Source organism: Oncorhynchus masou, chromosome 15 (assembly GCF_036934945.1).
Source record: "Oncorhynchus masou masou isolate Uvic2021 chromosome 15, UVic_Omas_1.1, whole genome shotgun sequence".
NCBI classification, from domain to species: domain Eukaryota; kingdom Metazoa; phylum Chordata; class Actinopteri; order Salmoniformes; family Salmonidae; genus Oncorhynchus; species Oncorhynchus masou.
This window is the reverse complement of record NC_088226.1, coordinates 23,470,148-23,496,206: the sequence shown is the minus strand read 5'-3', so window position 1 is coordinate 23,496,206 and position 26,059 is coordinate 23,470,148. Positions and strand designations below refer to the sequence as shown.

Here is a 26,059-nt window from a genome sequence, read left to right as displayed (position 1 = left end):
CCGGAATTCATTCAATGGCGCATTGTGGAGCTGCACACTGCACTATTGACAATGTGTCAGGTAATTTCCCAGACATTCATGGTAAATACTGCAGATGTCGGCTCAAGAGTAAATTACCTCTAAAGTGCAACGCGCTTGTTGACAACACACCTTTGATTGAATCCCGGTCTTGATAGCTTAAACACAGCTGTTTTGGAGTGTCGTGACAGTGTGCAGTTTCTAAAAAGAAGGTAGTTTAGTTGGGACTTGAAAACTGTAGTGCACTTAAACAGATTGTGACTTTTCCGAGGTGCACTTATCAAATAAGTTAAACAAATAATTATTCAGGAAGAATGAAGGAGATTAATAAAGAAGCATAAAACAGACAGCAACAATTGAAATGAATAAAAATATATCAAATAATAATAAAGACAATGATTTAAAGGAAAAGCTAAGTAACAGGAAATTACAGTTTGAAGGCCATGCTAAAAAGGTGTTTAAAAAATATAAATAACTGAGATATCACATTTACATATGTATTCCCACCCTTTACTCAGTACTTTGTTGAAATACACTTGGCAGCAATTACAGCCTCGAGTCTTCTTGGGTATGACGCTACAAGGTTGGCACACCTATATTTGGGGAGTTTCTCCCATTCCTCTCTGCAGATCCTCTCAAGCTCTGTTAGGTTGGCTGGGGAGCATTGCTGCACAGCTAACTTCAAGTCTTTCCAGAGATGTTCGATCAAGTCCAAGTCCGGGCTCTGGCTGGGAAACTCAAGGACATACAGAGACTTGTCCTGAAGACACTCCTGCATTGTCTTGGCTGTGTGCTTAGGGTCATTGTCCTGTTGGAAGGTGAACCTTCTCCATCAGTCTGAGGTCCTGAGTGCTCTGGAGCAGGTTTTCATCAAGGATCTCTCTCTGTACTTTGCTCCATTCATCTTTGCCTCAATCCTGACTAGTCTCCCACAGCATAATTCTGCCACCGCCATGCTTCACCGTAGGGATGGTACCACGTTTCCTGATGCTTGGCATTCAGGCGAAAGAGTTCAGTCTTGGTTTCACCAGACCAGAGAATCATGTTTCTCTTGGTCTGAGAGTCTTTAGGTGCCTTTTGGCAAACTCCAAGTGGGCCTGTCATGTGCCATTTACTGAGGAGTGGCTTCTGTCTGGCCACTCTACCATAAAGGCCTGATTGGTACTGCAGAGATGGTTGTCTTTCTGGAAGGTTCTCCTATCTCCACAGAGAAACTCTGGAGCTCTGTCAGAGTGACCATCGGGTTCTTGGTCACCTCCCTGACCAAGGCCCTTCTCCCCCGATTGCTCAGTTTGGCCAGGTCGGCCGGCTCTAGGAAGAGTCTTGGTGGTTCCAAACTTCTTCCATTTAAGAATGATGGAGGCCACTTCTTGGGGACCTTCAATGCTGCAGTTTTTTTTTGGCAGAATGAGGCTGAGCTCAATTTCGAGTCTCATAAGAAAGGGTCTGAATACTTATGTAAACATTTTTTTATTTTTTTATTCAAACAATCTGTTTTCACTTTTTCATCATGGTTTATTGTGTGTAGGTTGCTGAGGAAAATGTTTTATTTAATAAATTTTAGAATAAGGCTGCAACGTAACAAAATGTGGCAAATGTCAAGCGGTCTGAATGCTCTCCGAAGGCACTGTATAAGGAAAACAATAGGGGTCCAGGCACAAAGACTTGTGGAACTCCAAATTCAACTTTGGAACGTTCAGATTATTTCTAACCCAGTTGCACAAATTCATAAGGATCAGTAAGATAACATTTAAACAAGTTAAAAACCTCAGAGGCTAACCAAGTCGTCCAGCTGCTTAATGAGAACGGTGTGATCCATTTAAAGCTTCAATCTAAAAGAATGAGAACAGAACATGGTCACGGTCAGCAGTACTTCATTTACAACTTTCACAAGTACAGTCTCAGCGCACTTATTCTAAATCCAGATTGGACTTTAAATAAAATGTCATCCCTTTTTCATGGTATTCAATTGGTAGTTACAGTCTTGTCCCATCACTGCAACTCACATACGGACTCGGGAGAGGCAAAGGTCGAGAGCTGTGCGTCCTCCAAAACACGACCCAACCAAGCCTCACTGCTTCTTGACACAATGCCCGCTTAACCCGGAAGCCAGCCGCACCAATGTGTCAGAGGAAACACTGTACACCTGGCGACCGTGTCAGCGTGCATGCACCCGGCCCGCCACAGGAGTCGCTAGAGCGCGACGGGACAAGGATATCCCGGCTGGCCAAGCCCTCCCCTAACCCGGACGATGCTGGGCCAATTGTGCGCCACCCCAGGGGTCTCCTGGTTGTGGCCAGCTGCGACAGAGCTTAGACTCAAACCAGGATCTCTAGTGGCACAGCTAGCACTGCTATGCAGTGCCTTAGACCACTGCGCCACTCGGGAGGCCCAGATTGGAGAGTTTCTAATGTGCTATTTCGAATCCGGGAAGGATGTAATCTACTGAGCAACAGCTTTCTGTCAAATCTTTGGAAGAGAGGCCTATCAGGAGTGGACTGTACTAATTAGTGCTCCTTCCATGATTAGTCACCTCAGAAGGATGGTGATTCATTCTTACTGCAGTGAAATTAACTTGGGATCCTTATTTCTCACAGCTACGATTATTATAGTAGCATTACTGTCTGTGATAAGGTGCTCTGCCTATCAAATTGTCATTGTAATAAGGTATCTATTATCTTTGGATGGTTTCTGCTAGTTTTGAATGGTTTCTCATGTCATATCACTGCACTCTGTTCCGGCTCAGCAGGCTACTTTACTTATAATGGCTTCCAATGTACTCCTTTTCTTCAGCCCCCTACTTTGATATAAAAACACACACACACACACACACACACACACGCACGCACGCACGCACGCACGCACACACACACACACACACACACACACACACACACACACACACACACACACGCACGCAGACACACACACATTCATTCGACACCCGCTGTCATTTAACCACGCTCACATACGTATCAGTGTGACAGCACAGCCCACAGACAATATCAAAATATGAAGGATGAAGACAAGAATATTGGTCCAGAATCGAATGAGATTCACAGGACCGATCTAGTGCCAAGTGGTGGAGCCCTGCGAAGTGCAAAGTGCTGCTTAATATACTTTATCAATCTCCATCTCTCTACACACTGAGAGAGAAAGGGAAAGGGGGATACCTAGTCAGTGATAACTGATTGCATTCCACTGTAATGTGTCTTCCGCATTTAACTCAACCTCTATGAATCAGAGAGGCACTGGGGGCTGTCTTAATCAACGTCCATGTCATCGGAGCCCAAGGATCAGTTGTTGTTGGGAGATGATAGAGATTGTAGAACGAAATGTTGCTTGGGGGAGTAAGGTATAAGTCTGGATTTTTAGGTCACATAATTAGACTACATTTTGGAATGCTAGTTCTCTACCTGCGGATTTCTGTATAGAAGAATGTCTGCGAGGAATCAAGTCTCTATACAGTATACAGACAGCATGTGTTGCAGTCACAGTAAAAAATAGTGTATTGTTGTAAGACTTTGACGACAACATACGATAGATATGGCAAAGATGTCCATTATGCAGGTTGCTACTGTATTGTGTACAGTGTCCTATATGAGCCCACGGTTAGATAACGTAATTGGAGGTTCTATATGGTGTCTTCATTGTTAGAGCCATTTTGTGTGTTAAAGAAAACGTACGGAACTTATTTAGGTTTATTCCTGTTATATTTACTATTGGATACAAACTATATGGGAAATACTTATTGCTGAATGGAAACTTAGCTTTATGGTAAATGCTTTATATGGAAAGCCTTTTATGGTTGCAAATGTGAAACCCAGTGGACACGTGGGTTTGCTAGGAGGAGTAGCACTAAGGCTTATGGGTAACATGGCCAGGTTATTGCACCTGATATAGGAAGACGCCACGCGGAGTTACAGTGTTCTACCATTTCATTTGGATTTAATTTGCTTGCTGCACGTTGGGATTTTACTTTTTGACTATTAATATTACTTGGAACCTGTCAAACCCTATCTGGATTGTAAATGCTTTATTTGACCACTTATCAACCTGGAATATGTGTGACAAACAAAAGACATTTGTGAGTAATACATGTAATTTACCTGCATCAGAAACCTCTCATCTCACTGGTGGAAACACGTATGGAACCAACCTGTATTTTGGTGTCTATAGAATGCTTTTAGAAACTAGGAACCTAATCCACGACAGCTATCATTAGTGTGGAATGTCATCATTAGTGTAGCGCTGTCATCATTAGTGTGGAATGTCATCATTCGTGTGGTAAAGCCATCATTTAGCAGTCCTTTAATGTAGTGATGTCATGATTAGTGTGGTGTAATGTGGTGATGTCATCATTGATGTGGTGATGACATCATTAGTGTGGGACCTTATTTCACTGATTCCGAAGTCCGATAAAGACCCTTCTCTCATTGACATTTGGACACCAATTACTTTATTAAATATTGATTACAAATAGATTGCTCTGGTTTATGCCAAAAGATTCAAGAAAATGATAGATACCGTTATAAATGAGAATCAAACAGGATTTATGAATGGCCGTCACATAAGCTCTAACATTCGTTTCGTCTCGGACATTCTAGATTATTCAGATGCAATTGACTCTGATGCCATTGTTTTATTTTTGGACTTCTGTAAAGCCTTTGACACAATTGAACATGAATTTCCCTTTAGGTCACTTAAACTGTTTGGCTTCGGTGAAAATGTTATCAAAGACATTCACATGTTTTACAAAGATACAAATAGTTCTGTGTTACTAAACCTTAATACATCCAAAAAATTCAGTATCAACAGAAGTGTACGACAGGGATGCCCAATTTCACCATTTTTATTCATTTTGGTTGTGGAACTTCTATCTCTAGATATTCTGAATAATGCAAATTTTTATGGCTTAACCATTTTAAACAAAGAAATCAAAATGTCCCATCTGGCCCAACTACTCGTTTTTTAAAAGACAAAGACCAGGTCGCCCATTCCCTTAATGCTATCACTGCATTCTCTATTGCATAAGGATTAAAACTGAATGTTTCTAAATGTGAAATCTTGTGTTTATATGCCTCTAATGATAAAGAAATATAATATATATATATATATATATTCCTGTAAAGGACTGTGCTAAATATTTAGGAATTGACCTGTCAATAAAACACTTAGTCAGACAACATGTGAATTTCTCTCCTAAAATTAAGAAAAAATAAAATATATTTAATAATTGGCTACAAAGAGATCTTTCTATACTTGGGAGAGTACTTCTGTCCAAGGCAGAGGGACTGTCTCACTTTGTGTACCCCTAATTATCTTTATGTGTAAATCCCTCTACTTGTAAAGGGATCAACAAGACCTTTCTTGACTTCATCTGGAAAAATAAGTCTCACAAACTAAAAAAGTCAGTCCTCTCTAATAAAAGAGCTGAAGGAGGTCTGGAAGTGTTGGATTTTGTTGACATAAATAACATGTTCAAGATCAACTGGTTGAAAAGATGTTTGATCAATACTGATTCAATATGGAAATTCATTCCAAATAATGTGTTTAATAAGTTGGTAGGTCTTCCATTTTTACTGAAATGTAATTCTATTCCTGAGAGATTACTCACTAAATTGGCTAGGTTTCACCTACAAGCTTTAATGGCCTAGAAAATATGTTTCCTGCACAATTTTCCCCACATAAAGCTCTTTTGTGGAATAATTTAGACATACCCCAGCTGGCATGAGAGGAATATTGACTTTGTTCTTGATGTTTTTGACAGCAGCGGTAATATTCTTACATATGAACCATTTATAACATTGAATGAGTTTCCAATACCTTTCAGAGAGTTTATTTCTGTGATCAAAGCCGTTCCCAGTGGTCTAACTATACTAATTAAAACTCATCTTAGCTTTGGTAATGATCACAAAGCTTATCCAGAACTCAGTTTGGAAGGTGTGGGCTTACCTAAGAAATGTTGTTGTAATAAATATATAAGACTAATTCTACATTCACAGAACCAACTTACGACCTAGAGGAAACATGAAACATGCTTATTCCTGACATTGTCTGGAAAAAAGCTTGGTTAAGGCCTTACAAATATTGTATACCAAACACATTTAAGGAAGTGCACTTTAAAATCCAACGTAAGATATATCCATGTACTTCTATGTTGTCCAAATTTGTGGCTGTTGATGATATCTGCGTTTTCTGTGAAAAAGAATGTGAGAATCTGACTCACTTGTTCTTTGACAGTAAATTTGTGTCAGAATTTTGGGAAAACCTTGCAGAATACTTATGTACCATTACGAACACTACCCATGTTTTTGACATGAAGGATATAATATGTTACTATTGCAATGATAACAAGACCATTTAAATGATTGTGATTTTTAAAAATTCTTGTTGCCAAATACTTTATACACAAACAAAAATTCCAGAATTATACCAAAGAAGATCTTGTTAAGATATTATCCCTAGTGAATAACAAGAATAACATCTTCCTGAATCTTTATAATGACATTTTGTCAGAGTGAAAACAATTGCACTAGAATTTTTGTAATTATTTTATAGATATGTTTTGAATGTTTTAGTATTTTCTTGTTAATATCTGTGTTTTGTTTTGTTAGACATGTTTGATATACCAATGTAAATTGTTGATTTTTGTATTATGAATTTTAAGATAGTAAAAAAAATACAAAAAATAAAAGTAGTGTGGGGTTGTCATTATTAGTGTGGTAATGTTATAATTAAGGGCTGCGGTGTGGTGAGGATAGCATTAGTGTGGTGATGTCATTCTTACATTAGTGTGGTAATGAATATCATTAGTGTGGTAATGTCAAAATCAAATCAAATTTAATTTGTCACATAAACATGGTTAGCAGATGTTAATGCGAGTGTAGCGAAATGCTTGTGCTTCTATAGTTCCGACAGTGCAGTAATATCTAACAAGTAATCGAACAATTCCCCAACAACTACCTAATACACACACATCTAAAGGGGTGAATGAGAATGTGTACATGTAAGTATATGGATGAGCGATGGCCGAGCGGCATAGGCAAGGTGCAGTAGATGGTATAAAATACAGTATATACATATGATATGAGTAATGTAAGATATGTAAACATTATTAAAGTGGAATTATTAAAGTGGCATCATGTCATCGTTAGTGTGGTGATGTCATCATCAGTGGTTGTAGTGTAGAAATGTCTTCATTTGCAGTGCTCCCCTGTCTCTGTCTCTCTCGCTCTCCACTAGTCACTATGACACGTCTCCTGTCTTCTGTCACTCTCCTGCCATGCCGACCGCTCTGATACTTGACAGACTGATGCTGGACGACCTGATGTGTGTTGACAACCGTGTGGGTTTGTGTCAGTGCCTGTCTCTCTCTCTCTCTGTGTGTGTGTGTGTGTGTGTGTGTGTGTGTGTGTGTGTGTGTGTGTGTGTGTGTGTGTGTGTGTGTGTGTGTGTGTGTGTGTGTGTGTGTGTGTGTGTGTGTGTGTGTGTGTGTGTGTGTGTGTGTGTGTGTGTGTGTGTGTGTGTGTGTGTAGGTGTGCGAGTCAAAATGTGTCAGTCTCTAGCCCATCACAGCAAAGGTCAATTATTTCCATTAATTGTGTTGCTTGAAACACCAGTTTGGACCTTGAAACCATGTTAAGCATATTTAACACACACAGTCTAATTGTCTTTAATGAAATACACTCTTCTCTCTCCCCCCACTCTGATCCACCCCCTCTCTCCACACACTCCGCTCTCTCATCTCCTTCTCTCCAACTCTTCTCACTGCCATCCCCTTTCTCTCTTCCCACACTCCTCTCTTGTTTCCTCTCTCTTCCCACTTCTCTCTCTCATTCTCCCTCTCCTCCTGTACTTTGCTCTTCCTCACCCTCTGTCACTCTCTTCCCATTCTCCCCACTCTTCTCTTTCATCCCCTATCTCTCACCCCACATCCCTCTCTCACCCCCTCCCCCCCACCATCCCCCTCTCCCCCCCTCTCTCTCCATTTCAGCTCTATGACGTTGCGTAAAGGAAAGAAACTCAGCATCACCATCCAGGAACACATGGCCATTGACGTCTGCCCAGGCCCCATCCGACCTATCAGAACAATCTCCGCCTACTTTCCCCGCCTGTCCCCCACCTCTGAGCCCCTCTCCCCCAAACCCACTGGCTCCCCATGGGTCCTCAGTCCTGGGGGCGCGGCCAGCGAGATGGGGGGTGGTGGAAGGGGAGGACTCTTGACGCCATTGCTGCCGGGGGCGATGGGAGGGGGCGGGTCTTTGTCGTTACAGAGCAGCATGGACACGTCTGTGGAGATCAACAGTTCTGACAGTGATGACTGCAGTGAGTCCAGGGTTTGGCGTGCTGTTGAGTGTGTTTGTGTGTGTGGGGTTGGGTGTGGAGTGTGTGTGTGCCCATAAGTGTGTGTGTGTGTGTGTGTGTGTGTGTGTGTGTGTGTATGTGTGTGTGCACTCATAAACGTGATTTACATCCCATATAAATGCATAGTGTTTCATTGATGTACTCTGTTGTGACATCTATATGTAATGTCTTTAGCATGTGTGTGCTTTCAGATTGTGGAAGTCAGTGTGCTGTTCTTTTCATACAGTCATTGGTTGGTTTCAAAGCCTTTTGTGAGTCCATTCTGTGGCTTCCATTGTGACAGGTATGTAGCCTGGTCCAAGATCAGTGTGTACTGTCTTGCCAACTCCTACGGTCATTGTCACATCAGACATGGCTGGACACTATTGATTGGTTGATTGATTGATTGATTGGTTCATTGATAAAGGTACCTTGCCTACTTTTGCTGCCGTGTTGTATTACTTATGTGACTCATCCACCCTAGGTCATTGATATGGGGGTTTTCACAATTGCAGAACATGTACTGTAGGAGTGATGGTGTTTGTTTCTGACACATGCTACTGGTTTTTAACCATTCCACTGGTTGTCTCCCATACAGCTGCTTTGGGAACACTGGAGTTTGACCTGCGGTACGAGCGAGCCTCCAGTAAGCTACACTGCACTATCCTCAGGGCCAAGGTAACCTCACAGATACTGTTCACTCGCTTCCTATCTGCCCTTGGGCCCAATCCCAAATCGAGCTCTAGACCCTGCGCCCTATGCCCTTTTGGAGATCTGAGAGAATGTGACAGATGCAAGACATATGTTAATAGCTCCATCGTGCCCTCTGATACCATTCAAATCCTCTCAGATCTCCAGAAGTGCATAGGGCGCAGGGTCTAGGGGTCGATTTGGGATTGGGCCACTCCGGCATCCATGGATGTCACTTACCCTACCATCACACATTTGTAGAATTTCTGCATTCCATTCCAGAAAAAGTGAAGTCTAGTGAAGTAAATAAATGAAGGCAGTCATAGGGGAGGATTAAAGGGATAGTTCACCCTAAAATATGCAGGCCTCAATCATCCCAAATGAAAGGGAACTAATTAGACTCAGCTTGACTTCTGACTAACTTTAATGTGGAGTTGAATGGTCCCATTTACATGAATGCGTTTCAGTTTTCAGTGAATAACTTATGCTGGATGGGTCCTACTCTTAGAACAGAACATAAACAATGCAAATGTAATGTTTAAAACAAAGACAGGGGCGCTGCTAGGGTGAAACCACATAGGGCACTACTTTTGACCAGGGCCCAGAGGGCTCTGGTCAGAAGTAGTGCACCAAATAGGGAATAGGGTGCCATTTCAGAAGCAGCCTTCATGTTTGCCTGCCTCTTGGCCCTCTTTCTTTGTTCAGTCTCTCTTTTTCTTTCTTTCTGTCTCTGTTTTCTTGTCTGCCTTTCCTCTTTTCAGGGCCTGAAGCCTATGGATTTTAACGGCCTAGCAGACCCCTATGTCAAACTGCACCTTCTTCCCGGGGCCTGCAAGGTGAGCCATGTAATTATGGGATCTGATACTGATACAGGTGCGGCTATGTTGTCATCCCCTCTAATGTGTTAGAATGGAATCAATGTCTCTGAACTCTATTGATTGATTTTGTTGACACTACTGAATACTTTTCCCCTTCCTCTCTTTAAAAAAAAATCTTTCCTTCATTCCTTTATTTCTCTCTCTCCCTCCCCCCCTCTCTCTCTCTGCATCTCTCAAATCAGATGTATTTATATAGCCCTTCTTACATCAGCGGATATCTCAAAGTGCTGTACAGAAACCCAGCCTGAAACTCCAAACAGCAAGCAATGCAGGTGTAGGAGCACCTCTCTCTCTATTCACTGTCTCTCTCTTTCAGGCTAACAAGTTGAAGACAAAGATAGTGCGGAATACTCTGAATCCGGTGTGGAATGAAATGCTTACCTATGTTGGGATCACAGAGGAGGACATGCATAGGAAGACACTCAGGTGTGTGTGTGTGTGTGTGTGTGTGTGTGTGTGTGTGTGTGTGTGTGTGTGTGTGTGTGTGTGTGTGTGTGTGTGTGTGTGTGTGTGTGTGTGTGTGTGTGTGTGTGTGTGTGTGTGTGTGTGTGTGTGTGTGTGTGTGTGTGTGAGTGTGTGTGCGTGCATACATACATTTCAGTTGTATGTACAGACTGGGATATGTTCTAGGATTCATTTGACAGCGTTAAGGGGTTTACCGCAACAGTCAAGGGCTTCATCAATAAGTGCATAGACAATGTCTAGTTACCACCTACAAGGAATGGGATACGGACATTGACGCGTACAAGAAAGCCCGCTACGACCTCTGACGAGACATCAAAGAGGCAAAAGGACAATATAGGAGGAAGGGGGAATCCTACTACACCGGCGCTGATGCTCGTCGTATGTGGCAGGGCTTGCAGACGATATCTGATTACAAAAGGAAACACAGCCATGAGAACTCCCAAATGAGCAAAATGCCTTTTATGTGTAGCCGATGTGAAATTGCTAGCGAGTTAGCGGTGGTGCGCGCTAGTGGCGTTTCAATCGGTGACATCACTTGCTCTGAGACCTTGAAGTAGTGGTTGCCCTTGTTCTGTAAGGGCCGCGGCTTTTGTGGAGCGATGGGTAACGATGCTTCGGAGGGTAACTGTTGACGTGTGCAGAGCGTCCCTGGTTCGCGCCCAGGTCGGGGCGAGGGGACGGGTGTAAAGTCTATACTGTTACACTCGCTTAGAGGAATATAACACTGTGCCTTGCGTGAAAGTCCCTGTTTTTCCAAATTTCTGTGTGATCTCGCTCTCTGTGGCCGATGTGAGCAAAACGTTTAAACAAGTTAACAATCACAAGGCCGTGATTGGAAATGCAAAAAGTAGCCCACTTTTTCAGAATTCACCCAAATAACACTTCTACAATTTAAAAAAAGGGCCAGGATATAGCAGAGATACTTTTGAGACGATGGGACACTCTATTGGAATTGTGTTAACGCTCACTGTGTACGTTGCCCATGTGTCGTCAATGGGTCAAACTTCTTCAAGGAGTGAATGGGAGTCAATGGGTCGCTAGCTCCAAAACCCAGCATTAGCATGAATTTTGTGAACAAAAAAGTACAACATTACAAATCTTTTCCCGAGATAATTACCTTGATCTCTGTAGTATGTATAGCTTTGGAATTTGAGGCAAATAGGCGGTTTTCTCAACTCATACTCTGACTTGAGAAGGGAATGCATGACGATTAGCATAGTAGCACCCGGGGGACACAGCATGTCAACGTGAACACGATTGGTTGATAGTCTGCTGGGTTGATAGTCTCTCGCTCTCTCATTCACTGCCCATTGGGATTCCTATCTTCTCCTTTCTCTAATATCTCTGGACATAGTACTACAAGAACCAGTCCTGCCCAACCTAAGTACAGGGGGTCCCTAAACTGGATCTCTTTCCTCCATTGGAAAAGATTATAAGACTGTCCCACTTTAGCTACTAAAGGGGACAACTAAATAAATAAATTGACACATAATATTGGCAACTTCATTTTTCTATATTTTGATGCACTAGCACCTAGTACCTAGTATGCACGTTCACAGTTTGGCACTGTGCATTATTTATGACATCTTTATAACCTTAAAACAGAAAAAAGTGATGTCACTTATCTTACTGTGTGCTTCGCAGGGTGAGCTTCCTGTGTGATGCTTGCTGTGCCCCCTGTCTGTGACGTCACACCAATGAAGTTATGTGATTTTCATTGTGTGGTTTCTCTGCAAGGGCTTAGTAACAATCATTTACATTTTCTCTTGTCAGACCAAGAAATAAATACGGTCAGGATCAAGCTGTCCCAGGTTATATGATGTCCCACTCTTTCCGAATTCACCCTACATAATATATAGGCTAGCTCAATTACATAAGGACAAGAGGAACACACTGACATTTACCTTTGGCAATGATAGGAAAGTGTGGGTGTTTAAAACACATATATCAACAAAGAAACACAACGTAAACACATTAACATTAAGCTCTGTGACCATACATATTTCAAATTTAAATAATAAAAATTCAGGTAGTGAAGGCAGTGTGTGTGTGTGTGTGTGTGTGTGTGTGTGTGTGTGTGTGTGTGTGTGTGTGTGTGTGTGTGTGTGTGTGTGTGTGTGTGTGTGCGCGCACACTTGCCTTATCTAGCAAGCAAGTGTTGTTTCTCTGAAAATACGTCTCTTCCTGTCAACGGCTTTGAAAGTGGCTGCATGGCAAATGGCACCCCATTCCCTATATAGTACACTACTTTTGGCCAGCGCCCTTAGGGCTCTGGTCAAAGGTAGTGCACTGAAGGAAGTAGCATGCCATTTGGGATGCAAGACAGTGTGTCGTATATTTAGCCAGAATAATTCCGCCTGTCGCCCATGGTAATATCCTCTTGAATTACGTTATGGCACTCTCAGAGCCACTCGGAGGCTTCTCCTGAGGAGAAGAGCGGAACACTGCTGCACTCCGGTTCATCCCGTGATTATCCACGGTAAATTACCTGTGTGTGCCCACAACACACTGCAAATTAGCCGTATCCCCAGGCAACACCTGATTCCCGGCCGACCTTTAAAACTTTGCTGGGGTTGGCCCATTTTCTTGTCATGAAAGCGAGAGTGAGAAAGTAATTTAGTGGTTTATCTCTCGAGCTCTGTGTGTGTGTGTGTGTATGTATGTGTGTGTGTTCGCATATTTGTGTGTACGTGCACATGTATGTGTATGTGTGTATATGTTTAGGTATTGTTCTGGGAGAGTGAGCGCTGGTTTGAACTTGAGCAACACATTGCCCTTTGAACATGCCCACCTCAAAGAGTTGCCAATTCCATTTTCATCCCATTAATAAATAATACATTTGCATTTCATTCTGGGCTGATTCCTCTCCTGCATCAAACTGTCACACAGAGGTCCATCCCAGTCTGAACATTATTCCCCCCCACCCACCCTCTCTCTCTCTCTCTCTCTCTCTCTCTCTCTCTCTCTCTCTCTCTCTCTCTCTCTCTCTCTCTCTCTCTCTCTCTCTCTCTCTCTCTCTCTCTCTCTCTCTCTCTCTCTCTCTCTCTCTCTCTCTCTCTCTCTCTCTCTCTCTCTCTCTCTCTCATAGGCCTATGGTTGCTTTCTCTCCTGGGTGGGTGGTGTACAGGCCTAGGGTTGTTTTCTCTCCTGGGTGGGTGGTGTACAGGCCTAGGGTTGTTTTCTCTCCTGGGTGGGTGGTGTATAGGCCTATGGTTGTTTTCTCTCCTGGTTGGGTGGTGTATAGGCCTATGGTTGTTTTCTCTCCTGGGTGGGTGGTGTACAGGCCTAGGGTTGTTTTCTCTCCTGGGTGGGTGGTGTATAGGCCTATGGTTGTTTTCTCTCCTGGGTGGGTGGTGTATAGGCCTAGGGTTGTTTTCTCTCCTAGGTGGGTGGTGTATAGGCCTAGGATTGTTTTCTCTCCTGGGTGGGTGGTGTATAGGCCTAGGGTTGGGGCTGACTATGGACCTATACGTTGGAGGGCCTAGGTGCAGTGTAGCCAACAGGCGAAGGGACTGTCTAGTAAACTACCTGTTGGGGCAGGCAGAAATGGCAGTGTGGAAGACCAGGACACATGAGATGCAGGGGTCGGGGTCTGCATAATTCAATAAATCTTTCCAACAATTGTTTACAGACAGATTATTTCACATATAATTCATGGCATCACAATTCCAGTGGATCAGAAGTTTACATACACTAAGTTGACTGTGCCTTTAAACAGCTTGGAAAATTCCAGAAAATTATGTCATGGCTTTAGAAGCTTCTGATAGGCTAATTGACATAATTTGAGTCAATTGTAAGTGTACCTGTGGATGTACTTCAAGGCCTACCTTCAAACTCAGGGCCTCTTTGCTTGACATAATGGGATAATCAAAAGAAATCAGCCAAGACCTCAAAAAAATAATTGGTTCATCCTTGGGAGCAATTTCCAAACACCTCAAGGAACCACGTTCATTTGTACAAACAATAGTATGCAAGTATAAACACCATGGGACCACGCAGCCGCCATAGCGCTCAGGAAGGAGACGTGTTCTGTCTCCAAGAGATGAATGTACTTTTGTGAAAATCAATTCCAGAACAACTGCAAAGGACCTAGTGAAGATGCTGGAGGAAATAGGTACAAAATTATCGATACCAACAGTAAAAGGAGTCCTATATCAACATAACCTGAAAGGCCGCTCAGCAAAGAAGAAGCCACTGCTCCAAAACCACCCATAAAAGCCAGACTACGGTTTGCAACTGCACATGGGGACAAAGATCGTACTTTTTGGAGAAATGTCCTCTAGTCTGATGAAACAAAAATAGAACTGTTTGACCATAATGACCATCGTTATGTTTGGAGGAAAAAGGGGGAGGCTTGCATCACGTGGGTGGCAGCATCATGTTGTGGGGGTGCTTTACTGCAGGAGGGACTGGTGCACTTCACAAAATAGATGGCTTCATGAGGCAGGAAAATGATGTGGATATATTGAAGCAACATCTCAAGACATCAGTCAGGAAGTTAAAGCTTGGTTGAAAACGGGTCTTCCAAATGAACAATGACCTCAAGCATACTTCCAAAGTTGTGGCGAAATGGCTTAAGGACAACAAAGTCAAGGTATTTTAGTGGCCATCACAAAGCCCTGACCTCAATCCTATAGAACATTTCTGGGCAGAACTGAAAAAAGCATGTGTGAGCAAGGAGGCCTACAAACCTGACTCAGTTACACCTGCTCTGTCAGGAGGAATGGGCCAAAATTAACCCAACGTATTGTGGAAAGCTTGTGGAAGGCTACTCAAAACGTTTGAATCAAGTTAAACAATTTAAAGGCAATGCTACCAAATACTAATTGAGTGTATGTAAACTTCTGGCCCACTGGGAATGTGATGAAAGAAATAAAAGCTGAAATAAATCATTCTCTCTGCTATTATTCTGACATTTCACATTCTTAATATAAAGTGGTGCTTCTAACTGACAGGGCATTTTTACTAGGATTAAATGTCAGGAATTGTGAAAAACTGAGTTTAAATATTTTTGGCTAAGGTGTATGTTAACTTTAGACTTAAACTGTATCTAGGTCCATTATAATTAAGTGCATTTTGTTCTTTTAATTATGTAAATATTGGGCTAATAAAGGTGTTGATGAAATAAAAACCTCTCTCTCGCTCTCTTTCTCCCTGTTGCAGGTTGTCAGTGTGTGATGAGGATAAATTGACTCATAATGAGTTCATCGGGGAGTCTCGAGTTCCCCTGAAGCGCGTCAAGCCAGACCAGACCAAACACTTCCACACCTGTCTGGAACACCCACCCCCAGTACGAGACCCGGCACACACACACACACACACACACACACACACACACACACACACACACACACACACACACACACACACACACACACACACACACCCTCACACACACACACACACACACACACACACACACACACACACACACACACACACACACACACACACACACACACACACACACACACACACACACACACACACACACACAACTGCAATCCCTTGAGTAATAGCTTCTTTGGACAGAGATGCACAAAGAAGAAATAAGCTCAATTTCTTCCTCTTCTTTCCCCAGCTTCCCTCTCCAACCACCATGGGGACAGCCCTCCGAGGAATCTCCTGCTACTTAAGAGAGGTGCTTTCCCCTTTCCTTCCTCCCTCCTTCACTCTCTCTCCTTGTCACTCCCTCCCGCTCTCTCTTTCTCTGTCAATCTTTCCCCCCGCCCCCTTTCTGTCTCCATATCTCTCAACCCTCTCCTTGTCTCCCTCTCTCTCTCTCTCTCTCTCTCTCTCTCTCTCTCTCTCTCTCTCTCTCTCTCTCTCTCCCGCACGCTCTCTCTCCATTTCTCTCCCTCCTTCTCACCCCTAACCAGGGCCAATTAGCAAAGCTTTAACATTCTAAATTAAAGAGCACGTCAGATGTGAGGGTTTGAGCACCTCGGTAAACTAACTGGCTTCTGTTTATCAATTTTCTTTCTCTCTCTAATGATCTAAATTAGAATTTCAATAGGAGCCACTTTGTGCAGACTGATTATAAGTCATTATCAACCTTATTTTCGTCTTTAGTTACTTAGATACTTCAATGAGATGCGGGGAATATGAGAGGGGAAAAATAAATCAGCCTTTAAAGATGGGAGGAGAGGGGAGAGATAATGGAGAACAGATGGGAGGAGAGGGGAGAGATAATGGAGTCCAGATGGGAGGAGAGGGGAGAGATAATGGAGAACAGATGGGAGGAGAGGGGAGAGATAATGGAGAACAGATGGGAGGAGAGGGGAGAGATAATGGAGAACAGAACAGAGTATGAATATGATCAATTCCAGTAGTTTTTTAAAATGCTAAATGTATCCAGAACACAAGGCAGTGTTACATAGGAAAGGGCCAACAACTCAGGTTGGTATCAGTTTATAAGCATCACATTTTGAAGCTTCGGCAAACAGATATGCCCCAGCTAGCACCTAACGTTCTGAGAACCATTTGCTTTTAGAGGTTGGTGAAAGCGTGGTTATTATTGTTCTATGGTTATTTTGCAAACAACTTTCCCACAACTTTCTGGGAATGGTGCAGGATAGTTGGCTTTGGAACATTCTCAGCACATTTAAGGTACTTGACAAAAGAAAAATATTTTCGTGGCATTTCAGTTCTTTAGAAGAACGTTTCCTAAAAGTTCAAACATGGTTTACATTTAATGTCCATTTTGGTAATGTTCCAGGAATGGTCTCCAACTGGTTTGACATTGGGAATGTTCTGAAATAGTTCAGAGAATATTAAAAAAGCTAAGTTCTTCTGTAGTTATTTCAGTGCTTCAGCATAACGTTTCCTACATGTTTCCTCGTGGTTCTATTTAATGTCATTGTTCTCAAATTGTTCCAAGAACATTAAGAAAACATTCTGTAAATACCACAACAAAACTTTAGTAGTGTTCAGAGAACGTTCCAAGACTGTTATTTGAAAAAACATATACATTCCGTTCTCAGCATCAACAAAACTCTTTCTATCCTCTATCTTGTTAAGTGTGTTGGCCATGCACACTATTTGGCCACACCTGATCTTAATGAGTGCTTGATTCCTTTGAATAGACTAAATAGACTATTCTGTTTGAATAGACTAAAATGAACAGCTTTGTATAAGTAAAAATACATGGTTTGCTAACTCCATCTTGGTGGCGCAGTGGACTAATTTTATGGATAGAAAACTTAAAATGATTTAACTTGAATCTCACTGATGCCATGTCACAATAAAAATGTGTTTGCATGTGTACTTGGAGTAAAACAAAAAATTAACCCAAAATAAGATAGCAGTGTTAGTGAAAGTTTTAAGGAAGTTATTTAAAAAACCTCCATATAGCAAGTAATTTCCATTCTTAGAGCATTAATAAAACCTCACAGGAAAACTAAAATGTTTTCAGAACTTCCCTGCAACCTAAAAATAAACATTCCCAGAACTGGCAAAATGTTCAGTTCAGTTCTCAGAAGGCTAAAAAAACATTGTCTTACCAGTCAGGAAATGTGTGGTTTCGTTCACACAACTAATGTGAAACCAAAAAAATACGTTCCCACAACTTCCAAGGAACCAAATGTGCTAGCTAGGGCATCACAGTTATTAACGCCTAAATCAATACATTGCATCAGCGGTACACCTGCAGCACATAGTCCGCAATAGAATAAATAGCTGTCCACATGCATGTGAATGAAGTCGGTAAATAAGAGATGGTGTCAGACAGACAACTCTCTGAGGGGAGTTAAGACTAGAGACTTAGTCCAAGGGTTTTTGGAAGGAGGGATCAAAGCAAGAGAGAGAAGAAGAAAGGAAACGGAGAGAGGCTGAAAAGAAAGTGGGAGTTTTGTGTCTCGATTGCCTTGGACAGCTTGATTGTCTTGGACAGCTCTTAATTCACATGGATTGGATGGAGGCCAGTCATGTGTGTGTTCTTGTGTGCATGTGTGTACAGCTGTGTGTGCGCACTTGTGTATGTGTGTGTGGCCATGAGGGTCGTGATGGATGGCCATCTGTGGTTTAATCAGATACATCTGAATATGCAAGCTAGCTAGCACAGTGCCTCAGATAGACAGCCATTTGCATTCCTGTCCAGCCCACCTGACCTGCATGACTCTATGTGTTTACTTGATCATTAGTGGAGGACTGTGTGTGTGTGTGTGTGTGTGTGCGTGTGTGTGTGTGTGTGTGTGTGTGTGTGTGTGTATGTGTGTGTGTGTGTGTGTGTGTGTGTGTGTGTGTGTGTGTGTGTGTGTGTGTGTGTGTGTGTGTGTGTGTGTGTGTGTGTGTGTGTGTGTGTGTGTGTGTGTGTGTGTGTGCACTTGTGTGAGTGTGTGTGTTCTCCCATTTGAAAGGTTTTAGTCATGCACAATGCCAGCCACCGGGCGACGTTTTGAGTGTTGTTGCTGAGACCTCTCCTCCCAAACTAGCTGTTAGCAAACGCCAAGCACACATACAGTGCGTAAATTCAGAATGGATTAAATAAATAAAAATTCTCTCCCATCTACAGACAGTACCCCTTAATGAAAAACTGAAAACATGTTTTTAGAAACAGACTGCCGAGAGCTGGCCGTCCGACCAAACTGAGCAACCGGGCAAGATGGACTACTCTGACAGAACTACAGAGTTCCTTGGCTGAGAAGGAAGGACAACAGACTCTGCAGCACTTCGCCAATCTGGGCTTTATGGGAGAGTGGCCAGACGGAAGCCACTCCTGAGACAAAGGCACGCCTGGAGTTTGCAAAAAGGCACATGAAAGCATTAGGAAACATTTTCTGTAGATTGATGAGCCAAAATTTAACTATTTGGCCTGAATGCAAAGTGCTGTCTGGAGAAAACCAGGCACAGCTCTTCATCCATGTAACACCACCCCTAGCGTGAAGCATGGTGGTGGTGGCATCATGCTATGAGGATGCTTTTCAGCGGCAGGGACTGGGTGACTGGTGAGGATAGAGGGAACAATGAATGGAGCAAAATACAGGCAAAACCTTGTTGAGAACTTGCTTCAGACTGTAAACTACCTTAAGACTGGGACAAAGATTTATGTTCCAACAGGACAATGAGCCCAAGCATACAGTTAAAACAATGCTGGAATGGCTTCAGAACAAAAATGGGAAAGTCCTTGAGTGGCCCAGCCAAAGCTCAGACTTGAATCCCATTGAAAATCGTTGGAAGACTTGAAAATTGCTGTTCACCGCTACTCCCCATCCAACTTAACAGAGTTTGGGAAAATCTGCAAGGAAGAATGGGTGAAAATCCCCAATTCCAGATGTGTAAACCTGATACATATATACTCAAAACAATTTGAAGCTGTAATCGCCGTCAAACGTGCTTCTACAAAGTATTGACTCAGGGGTGTGAACACTTTGTCATTATTTTCACTTTGTCATTATGGGTATTGTGTGTGAAATAAAATATATTTAATTCATTTTGAATTCAGACTGTAACACAAACAATTGTGGAATACGTCAAGAGGTATGAAAACTTTCTGAAGGCACTGTATGTCCTATGTGAACCTTCGTTCAGGTAGCATTGAATAGAGTTCTATGCTGCCTACACACTAATTATCTCCTGACAAAGACAGAAACGGTGAAGAAACGGATTTGCAAAAGAAAAACAAAATTGTAGTACCTTGCTTACATTTTGTTTACTGTCCATGTTAAAGCCTTCATGGTCAGTGTTGAGTCATGGTGACCTTGTGTCTCTCTGTCTCTGTCTCGCTCTCGGTCTTGTCTCAGGTCGATCTGGCATTTTGTGATTGTTGTTTTTGACTCAGCGTGCGCTCATTACCGGGCTGGCTCGCTCTGTTACAATACAATTACTGTAGTGGAGCTTCAACCAACCAGGAGAAACACCAGAGGCACTGCCTGGAGGGATGGAAGGAGAGAGAGAGGGAGGGAGGGAGGGAGCGAAAGGGAGGAAGTGAGAGGGCGAGATGGGGGGTGGAAAGGGTGGATGGAGAGAGGGAGAGGGGGAGAAGGAGGGAGATGAAGGGAGATGAGCAGCAATGTAGAGGGCTGGAGGATTGGAGAGATATACTGAATTTTCCACCAGTAAATTTGATTTTTTTTTTTAAATATGGAGTTTAATCTACTATTTCTTTCAAAAGTCCGCCCACCATCTACTGAAATACACAACCTTCTTGGTCCGAAGCACCACCAACCAGATCCCATGACAAATATTTCAAATGTCGGCCACCACTATCTCCAGCTCCCACATTTGCAAAATCAATCTCTTGGTTCAAATGAAATAGCCTGCGCCCGTCTGGCTAACACCTTGAATCCAAAACCACTTTCAAAGAGTCCACTCCCATCCTGACAAGCAAATGCTAGCAAGCAGCTGATCTATTCCAGGTGAGCGGTCTCAAGACCGCTTGCACAGCAGCAAAGACAGAAACATCCCAGTCAGAAATCGTGATGTTCTCAGAACTTCAGAAGTGAGCAGGTGACAGTGAAGGGAGGGAATTCCTGGAGTTGTTTTCTAGAATGGCTGGGGCCTTTCAACTAACTGGAGATCTCTGGTTAAACTGACAGCTAGCCTCCGCATCCTGTCTGGGTTAGATTGACGTTTGCTTAACGTCACAGGGGCCGAGTGCACTGAATCTATTTGCAGAGGAGACCGTAGGGCCCGGCTCGACCCTTAGGGGAAAAAACACAATTTCACATGTAGAAAATCACATGATTTCACATGTCATTATGACACACACACAGTGCTTTTAACTTAGATAACTGTTAACTGTTAACACATTACCATTGAAATAGAACTTTGGCTACCTCGGAAATGTCTAAATATTGCCCTAGCTGGCTTTAAGGATTTTTGAAAATAGAATGGGGTTTTACTTTAGAAACACGATATGCAAAGGCATTGATTTTAACATTTGGTTAGGATGGAACAAGCCTGCATACTGAGAGAATTAGAGAGAGAGAGAGAGAGAGAGAGAGAGAGAGAGAGAGAGAGAGAGAGAGAGAGAGAGAGAGAGAGAGGAAATTCAATGTTCCGACTGCTATCAACGGAGGATCCATCATAATGAGGATGTGTGTGTGTGTGTGTGTGTGTGTGTGTGTGTGTGTGTGTGTGTGTGTGTGTGTGTGTGTGTGTGTGTGTGTGTGTGTGTGTGTGTGTGTGTGTGTGTGTGTGTGTGTGTGTGTGTGTGTGTGTGTGTGTGTGTGTGTGTGTGTGAGACAGTATGATGGTGAGGAACATAAAGACAGTGGTGTGAGCCAAACAGTGGGTGGGTGAGAGTGGGCGAGCATTCGTTCAGAGGACAGAGAGAGAGAGAGAGAGAGAGAGAGAGAGACGAAGGGAAGGGAGCCAGGCTTATACTATTGATCTACTCGTCTCCTCTCTCTGTCTGTCTGGGTGGAGGGGGGGGGATCTTTCTATCTACATTCACGACACGTCAGATGTATCTAGTAATTGACCTTTCATAGTGATGAGGGTTAATTCATTAACACTGCGTGAGGGGTAACTGTGGGTTTGGTGCTCGTCTACTGGTTGAGTTGTGCTATGCTGCTGCTATGTTGCTCATTACTGTAGAGTGGAGACTGGAGAGTATTTTACCATCCTCCTAAATACAAGTCCTGTATTCACTACTCATAACAAGCAGCCTACTGTACTCATATAGACTATTACCAGGACATTAGTCTCGCGTTGCCATACCTCTAAAATCACGTCGTTGTCACGTCTCCTGAAGCCTGGTTCGCGACGAGGCTACCAGGACTAGCTCACATATCAAACTTGTGTCCCTTCATCCTCCTCCTACCCACCTTCTAACCTTGTCTGACGAATCCGTTACTCAGAGAAGAAGAGAGGAGGCGAAGGAAAGAGTCAAACCTTCTGCCCTTTTCCTCTTTCAACCCTTACCTCCCCTTCTTTTTTTCTTCCCTCTTCAAGCAGTGGGAGAACGAGCAGCTCCACAGTCTGGAGGAGAGGGGGCGGGTGCTCCTCTCCCTGCAGTTCCTTCCCCCGCTAGACGAGGGCGATGGAGGAGGAGGGGGGCGGAGAGGAGAGGGATTGTGTGTCGGGGTGCAGCGCTGCGCTCACCTGGCCGCCATGGACGTCAACGGCTTCTCAGACCCTTACGTCAAAACGTAAGCGTGTGTGTGTGTGTGAGTGTGTGTGTGTGTGTGTCCTTGTCAAAAACGATACAAATCAGACATGAGTTGTTACATTTAGTCATTACAGGCATTAAAGGCTTTGCAGCTACGGCTATATCTGTTCGACTTCACCTCTGGGTCATTTAGCTATTTGATTTGGAATTTTAGGACCCCTTCAGGTATCCCCCAAAAATCATGTATGTAAAATATAGAATTTGGCCTTTAACCCCCTTATCGCTCTGCTTCCATTCATTTGTATGGGTTACCTTCAGACGAGTCCTGTGACACAGAGATCACAATCGTGTTCATCACAAAATGTTACAACACCCCCCCCCCCCCCCCGACCGACTTTGACGTTATTTCATTTTTTTATTCTTAAACATCCGTTCTCCTTTCCATCCTAATATCTTCATAAAGCACTCAACAATGTCTGACTAGAAGGATAGTTTTACTTAAGCTTTAGGCCTTTCCTATTCAAGCCAAGCAGGAATTAAGGAAGCTGGAGATTGAGAGGAGGGCCATAAATGACAAGTTAACAGTATAATATATCAAACGCAGCAAAGTCTTAGTGTCAAGAAAATTGGATGAGAAGGGTGGTGAACCAGTCGTAATTGAGCCCAAATGCAGACAGAAGTAAAGTGTTTAAACCATTTGGCTGGCAGCATTGAAAATCAAAAAGAGAGAGAAAGAGCGACAGATAGGGGAGGGGGGGGTACTGGGTTTTCAGATGAAATGAAAGTTGGAATAGGTTAAAGAGTGAAGAGAGGAGTGAATATGGGTAGTAGAGACGACCTGGGCCTAGTTCCATTAGGATTCCTTTCACCTTCTCCTAACTCCTTCCTTTTTGGCATTGGTTGGTCGGGAAATCAATACAGTGTCCTGTTGGAAGGCTAGCTGGAGCATCACTGTGTTACTTGAATCTAGACCAATCCACTGTCCAGTTCTATCACATTTGGAAGCACCAGGGGAGCCAGGAGACTGAAATTGAATGGGGCCCAAGAAGACCATCACTCACTTCAATTGGTCTGGGTGTGATAAAGAGAAAGGAATAGAGCAGGTCTGTTTCTTCCATCCTCCATGTTCCTCTTAATTGTATTCCATGTGTCATCTGTTTAAGTCAAATGTTCCAAAGCATTTAATTCCTCCCAAGGCAAAATGGCACAGGAACAGACGAGAGCTCAGTTCACAATCGCCCGCCCCCACACACACACACTCTGTCACACACACATGCATAGACTCTGTCACACACACATGCGCGCACACACGCGCACACACACGCACACACACGCACACACACACACACACACACACACACACACACACACGCATTGTCACCCACACTCTCTGTCTCTCACACAGATCAAAGCTAAGTCTCTCACTGTGCATGTGACAGTGTGTGTGTACAGGTACATGTGTGTGTGTGTGTGTGTGTGTGTGTGTGTGTGTGTGTGTGTGTGTGTGTGTGTGTGTGTGTGTGTGTGTGTGTGTGTGTGTGTGTGTGTGTGTGTGTGTGTGTGTGTGCTACCCACTGTTTAGGAAGCGTATCAAAATTTTATCAGCAGTCAGTGGGATGTCACCACAAAAGGCCTGAGAGACATACCTGTGTGCATGCATTTGAGGGATTGTTTGTGCGTCAATCTATGACACCCCTGTGACACCCTCTATTTCCCCTTTTTCACTCCCCTAACCCTCTGTCTCTCCCCTCTCTCACCCACCCCTCTCTCTCCTCCTCCTCTATCTCTCACCCTTTCAGATATCTGAAGCCCGACACACAGAAGAAATCCAAACACAAAACGGCTGTCATTAAAAAGACCCTTAACCCTGAATTCAATGAGGTATATCCCTGCTGGGTCTCCAGGCGAGACTGGCACCTCATGTGCTAGGCATGTAGTGTGTTGTAGCGTATGCTCTACCAGTCCTCGCTCTGGAGGGGGTCAATGTTAATGTCAATGCTAATGAGATGTCCAGTCCAATCTCCCACACTCTCCTCATCTGTCATCCTCTCTCTCTGTCTCTCTGTCTCTGTCTCGCTCTCTCTTCTAGTATACAGTATTCATCACCTCTTCTACCGTCTCCCTTTTCATAGGAAAATCTCTCCTTCCTCCTCATTCTCTCTCTATCAGTACTACATCCCATTTCCTCTGAATTGAATTATAACTAGAGATGCACAATATATCGGTGAGCATATCCGAATCGGACGATATTAGCTAAAAATGCCAACATCGGCATCAGCCCGATGTCTAGTTTAACACTGATGTGCAAACCGATGTCAAAGCTGACGTGCATACCTATATAACGTAGGTAGATGACGTAATGACGCCACAAAAAAATGTATACTACACGTGCAACACAGCATTCCTAACCTAGCCCACAATGTCTGCTGTGTGGATCAAGCAGTCAACAAGTCGAGCAGTCATTTGAAAGAGTAAGAATATTTCAGCGATACAACTCAAAGGCGAAATACATTAACGCCATATAATGGAATTCATTGCCCTTGACAATCAACCGTTCTCTGTCGTGGATGATGTTGGCTTTCGCCGACTGGTCGAGCACCTCGAGCCCCGGTACACACTACCAAGTAGGTGCTATTTTTCAGATGTTGCCCTACCGGAGTTACACAGTATTGTTGAAACGCACATCCATGAGCTACTTGCTATGGGCGTCACTGCTATTAGCCTCACGACTGACATTTGGACCAGCGATGTCAGCCCCATGAGCATGCTGAGTCTGACAGCCCAGTGGGTTGACGAGGATTTCGTATTGAGTTAAGCCGTATTGCATGCTCAAGAATGTGCTGGTTCTCATACTGCTGCTGCCACTTCAATGGGATTTGAGAACATGTTTGAAACTTGGAAACATGAACAGACTCCCAGCGCCATTCCAACAGCTGACTCAAGAAATAAGCTCATCAACTGCGTCTGCAGCAGACGTGATACCCTCTGTCATGGCATTGAAACGCCTGCTCAACAAAACTGCCGACACAGACCGTGTGGTTAACTTGGAAAAGTACTCTACTAGAGACTGTGAACAAGCGAATCGGTGGCATTCTCTCTAAGACTCTTAACTGTGTCGTCACCATGCTCGATGCGAGGTACAAGGAACCGCTACTTCGATGCAGACAAGAAACAGGGTTTACGTGAAATGTTACAGACACAGCTGGACAAGATGGAAACGGACACAGTAACAGTGCCCACCGAGGAAGAGAGGCCACGGACAGACAGGGCTGAAACTTCACCGCTTGACATGGATGATGAAATCCTGTTTGAGACTGAAACAAATGAACAACGAAACAGCACAGCAAGTAAGTGAAAGAAATAGGTTTTGATTATGTTTTGCTGGTAATGGGGACATACGTAAATGCCACCAAAATAACTTTATGGTCAGTGTGTGTGTTTCAACTATTTAACTGTTCTAGAATGCTTAAAAGGCCGCAAAAAAAATTCAATATCGGTTATCGGTATCTGTTTATTTTTTGACAAGGGAAATATTGGATGTCATATCGGTGCATCCCTAATTATAAAAATGGATCATAATTTGCAGTCGTCTGAACACTAAGCATATCAG

At 43.3% G+C, this 26,059-nt stretch overlaps 1 protein-coding gene across 2 annotated transcripts in view; it reads left to right on the top strand.

Moving 5' to 3' along the window:
- doc2a (double C2-like domains, alpha) overlaps window positions 1-26,059 on the top strand; it is a 55,558-nt gene that overhangs the window by 27,199 nt on the left and 2,300 nt on the right. The window contains exons 2-9 of one of the 2 annotated variants that reach the window (XM_064988822.1): window positions 8,015-8,346; window positions 8,963-9,042; window positions 9,816-9,890; window positions 10,249-10,358; window positions 15,561-15,687; window positions 15,979-16,038; window positions 22,296-22,489; window positions 24,249-24,330. In XM_064988822.1, coding sequence (XP_064844894.1) covers window positions 8,019-8,346; window positions 8,963-9,042; window positions 9,816-9,890; window positions 10,249-10,358; window positions 15,561-15,687; window positions 15,979-16,038; window positions 22,296-22,489; window positions 24,249-24,330 — 1,056 coding nt within the window. In that variant the 5' untranslated portion in view covers window positions 8,015-8,018. Of the gene's footprint in view, window positions 1-8,014; window positions 8,347-8,962; window positions 9,043-9,815; window positions 9,891-10,248; window positions 10,359-15,560; window positions 15,688-15,978; window positions 16,039-22,292; window positions 22,490-24,248; window positions 24,331-26,059 lie in introns of both variants that reach the window. The other variant, XM_064988821.1, reaches the window with a different exon arrangement.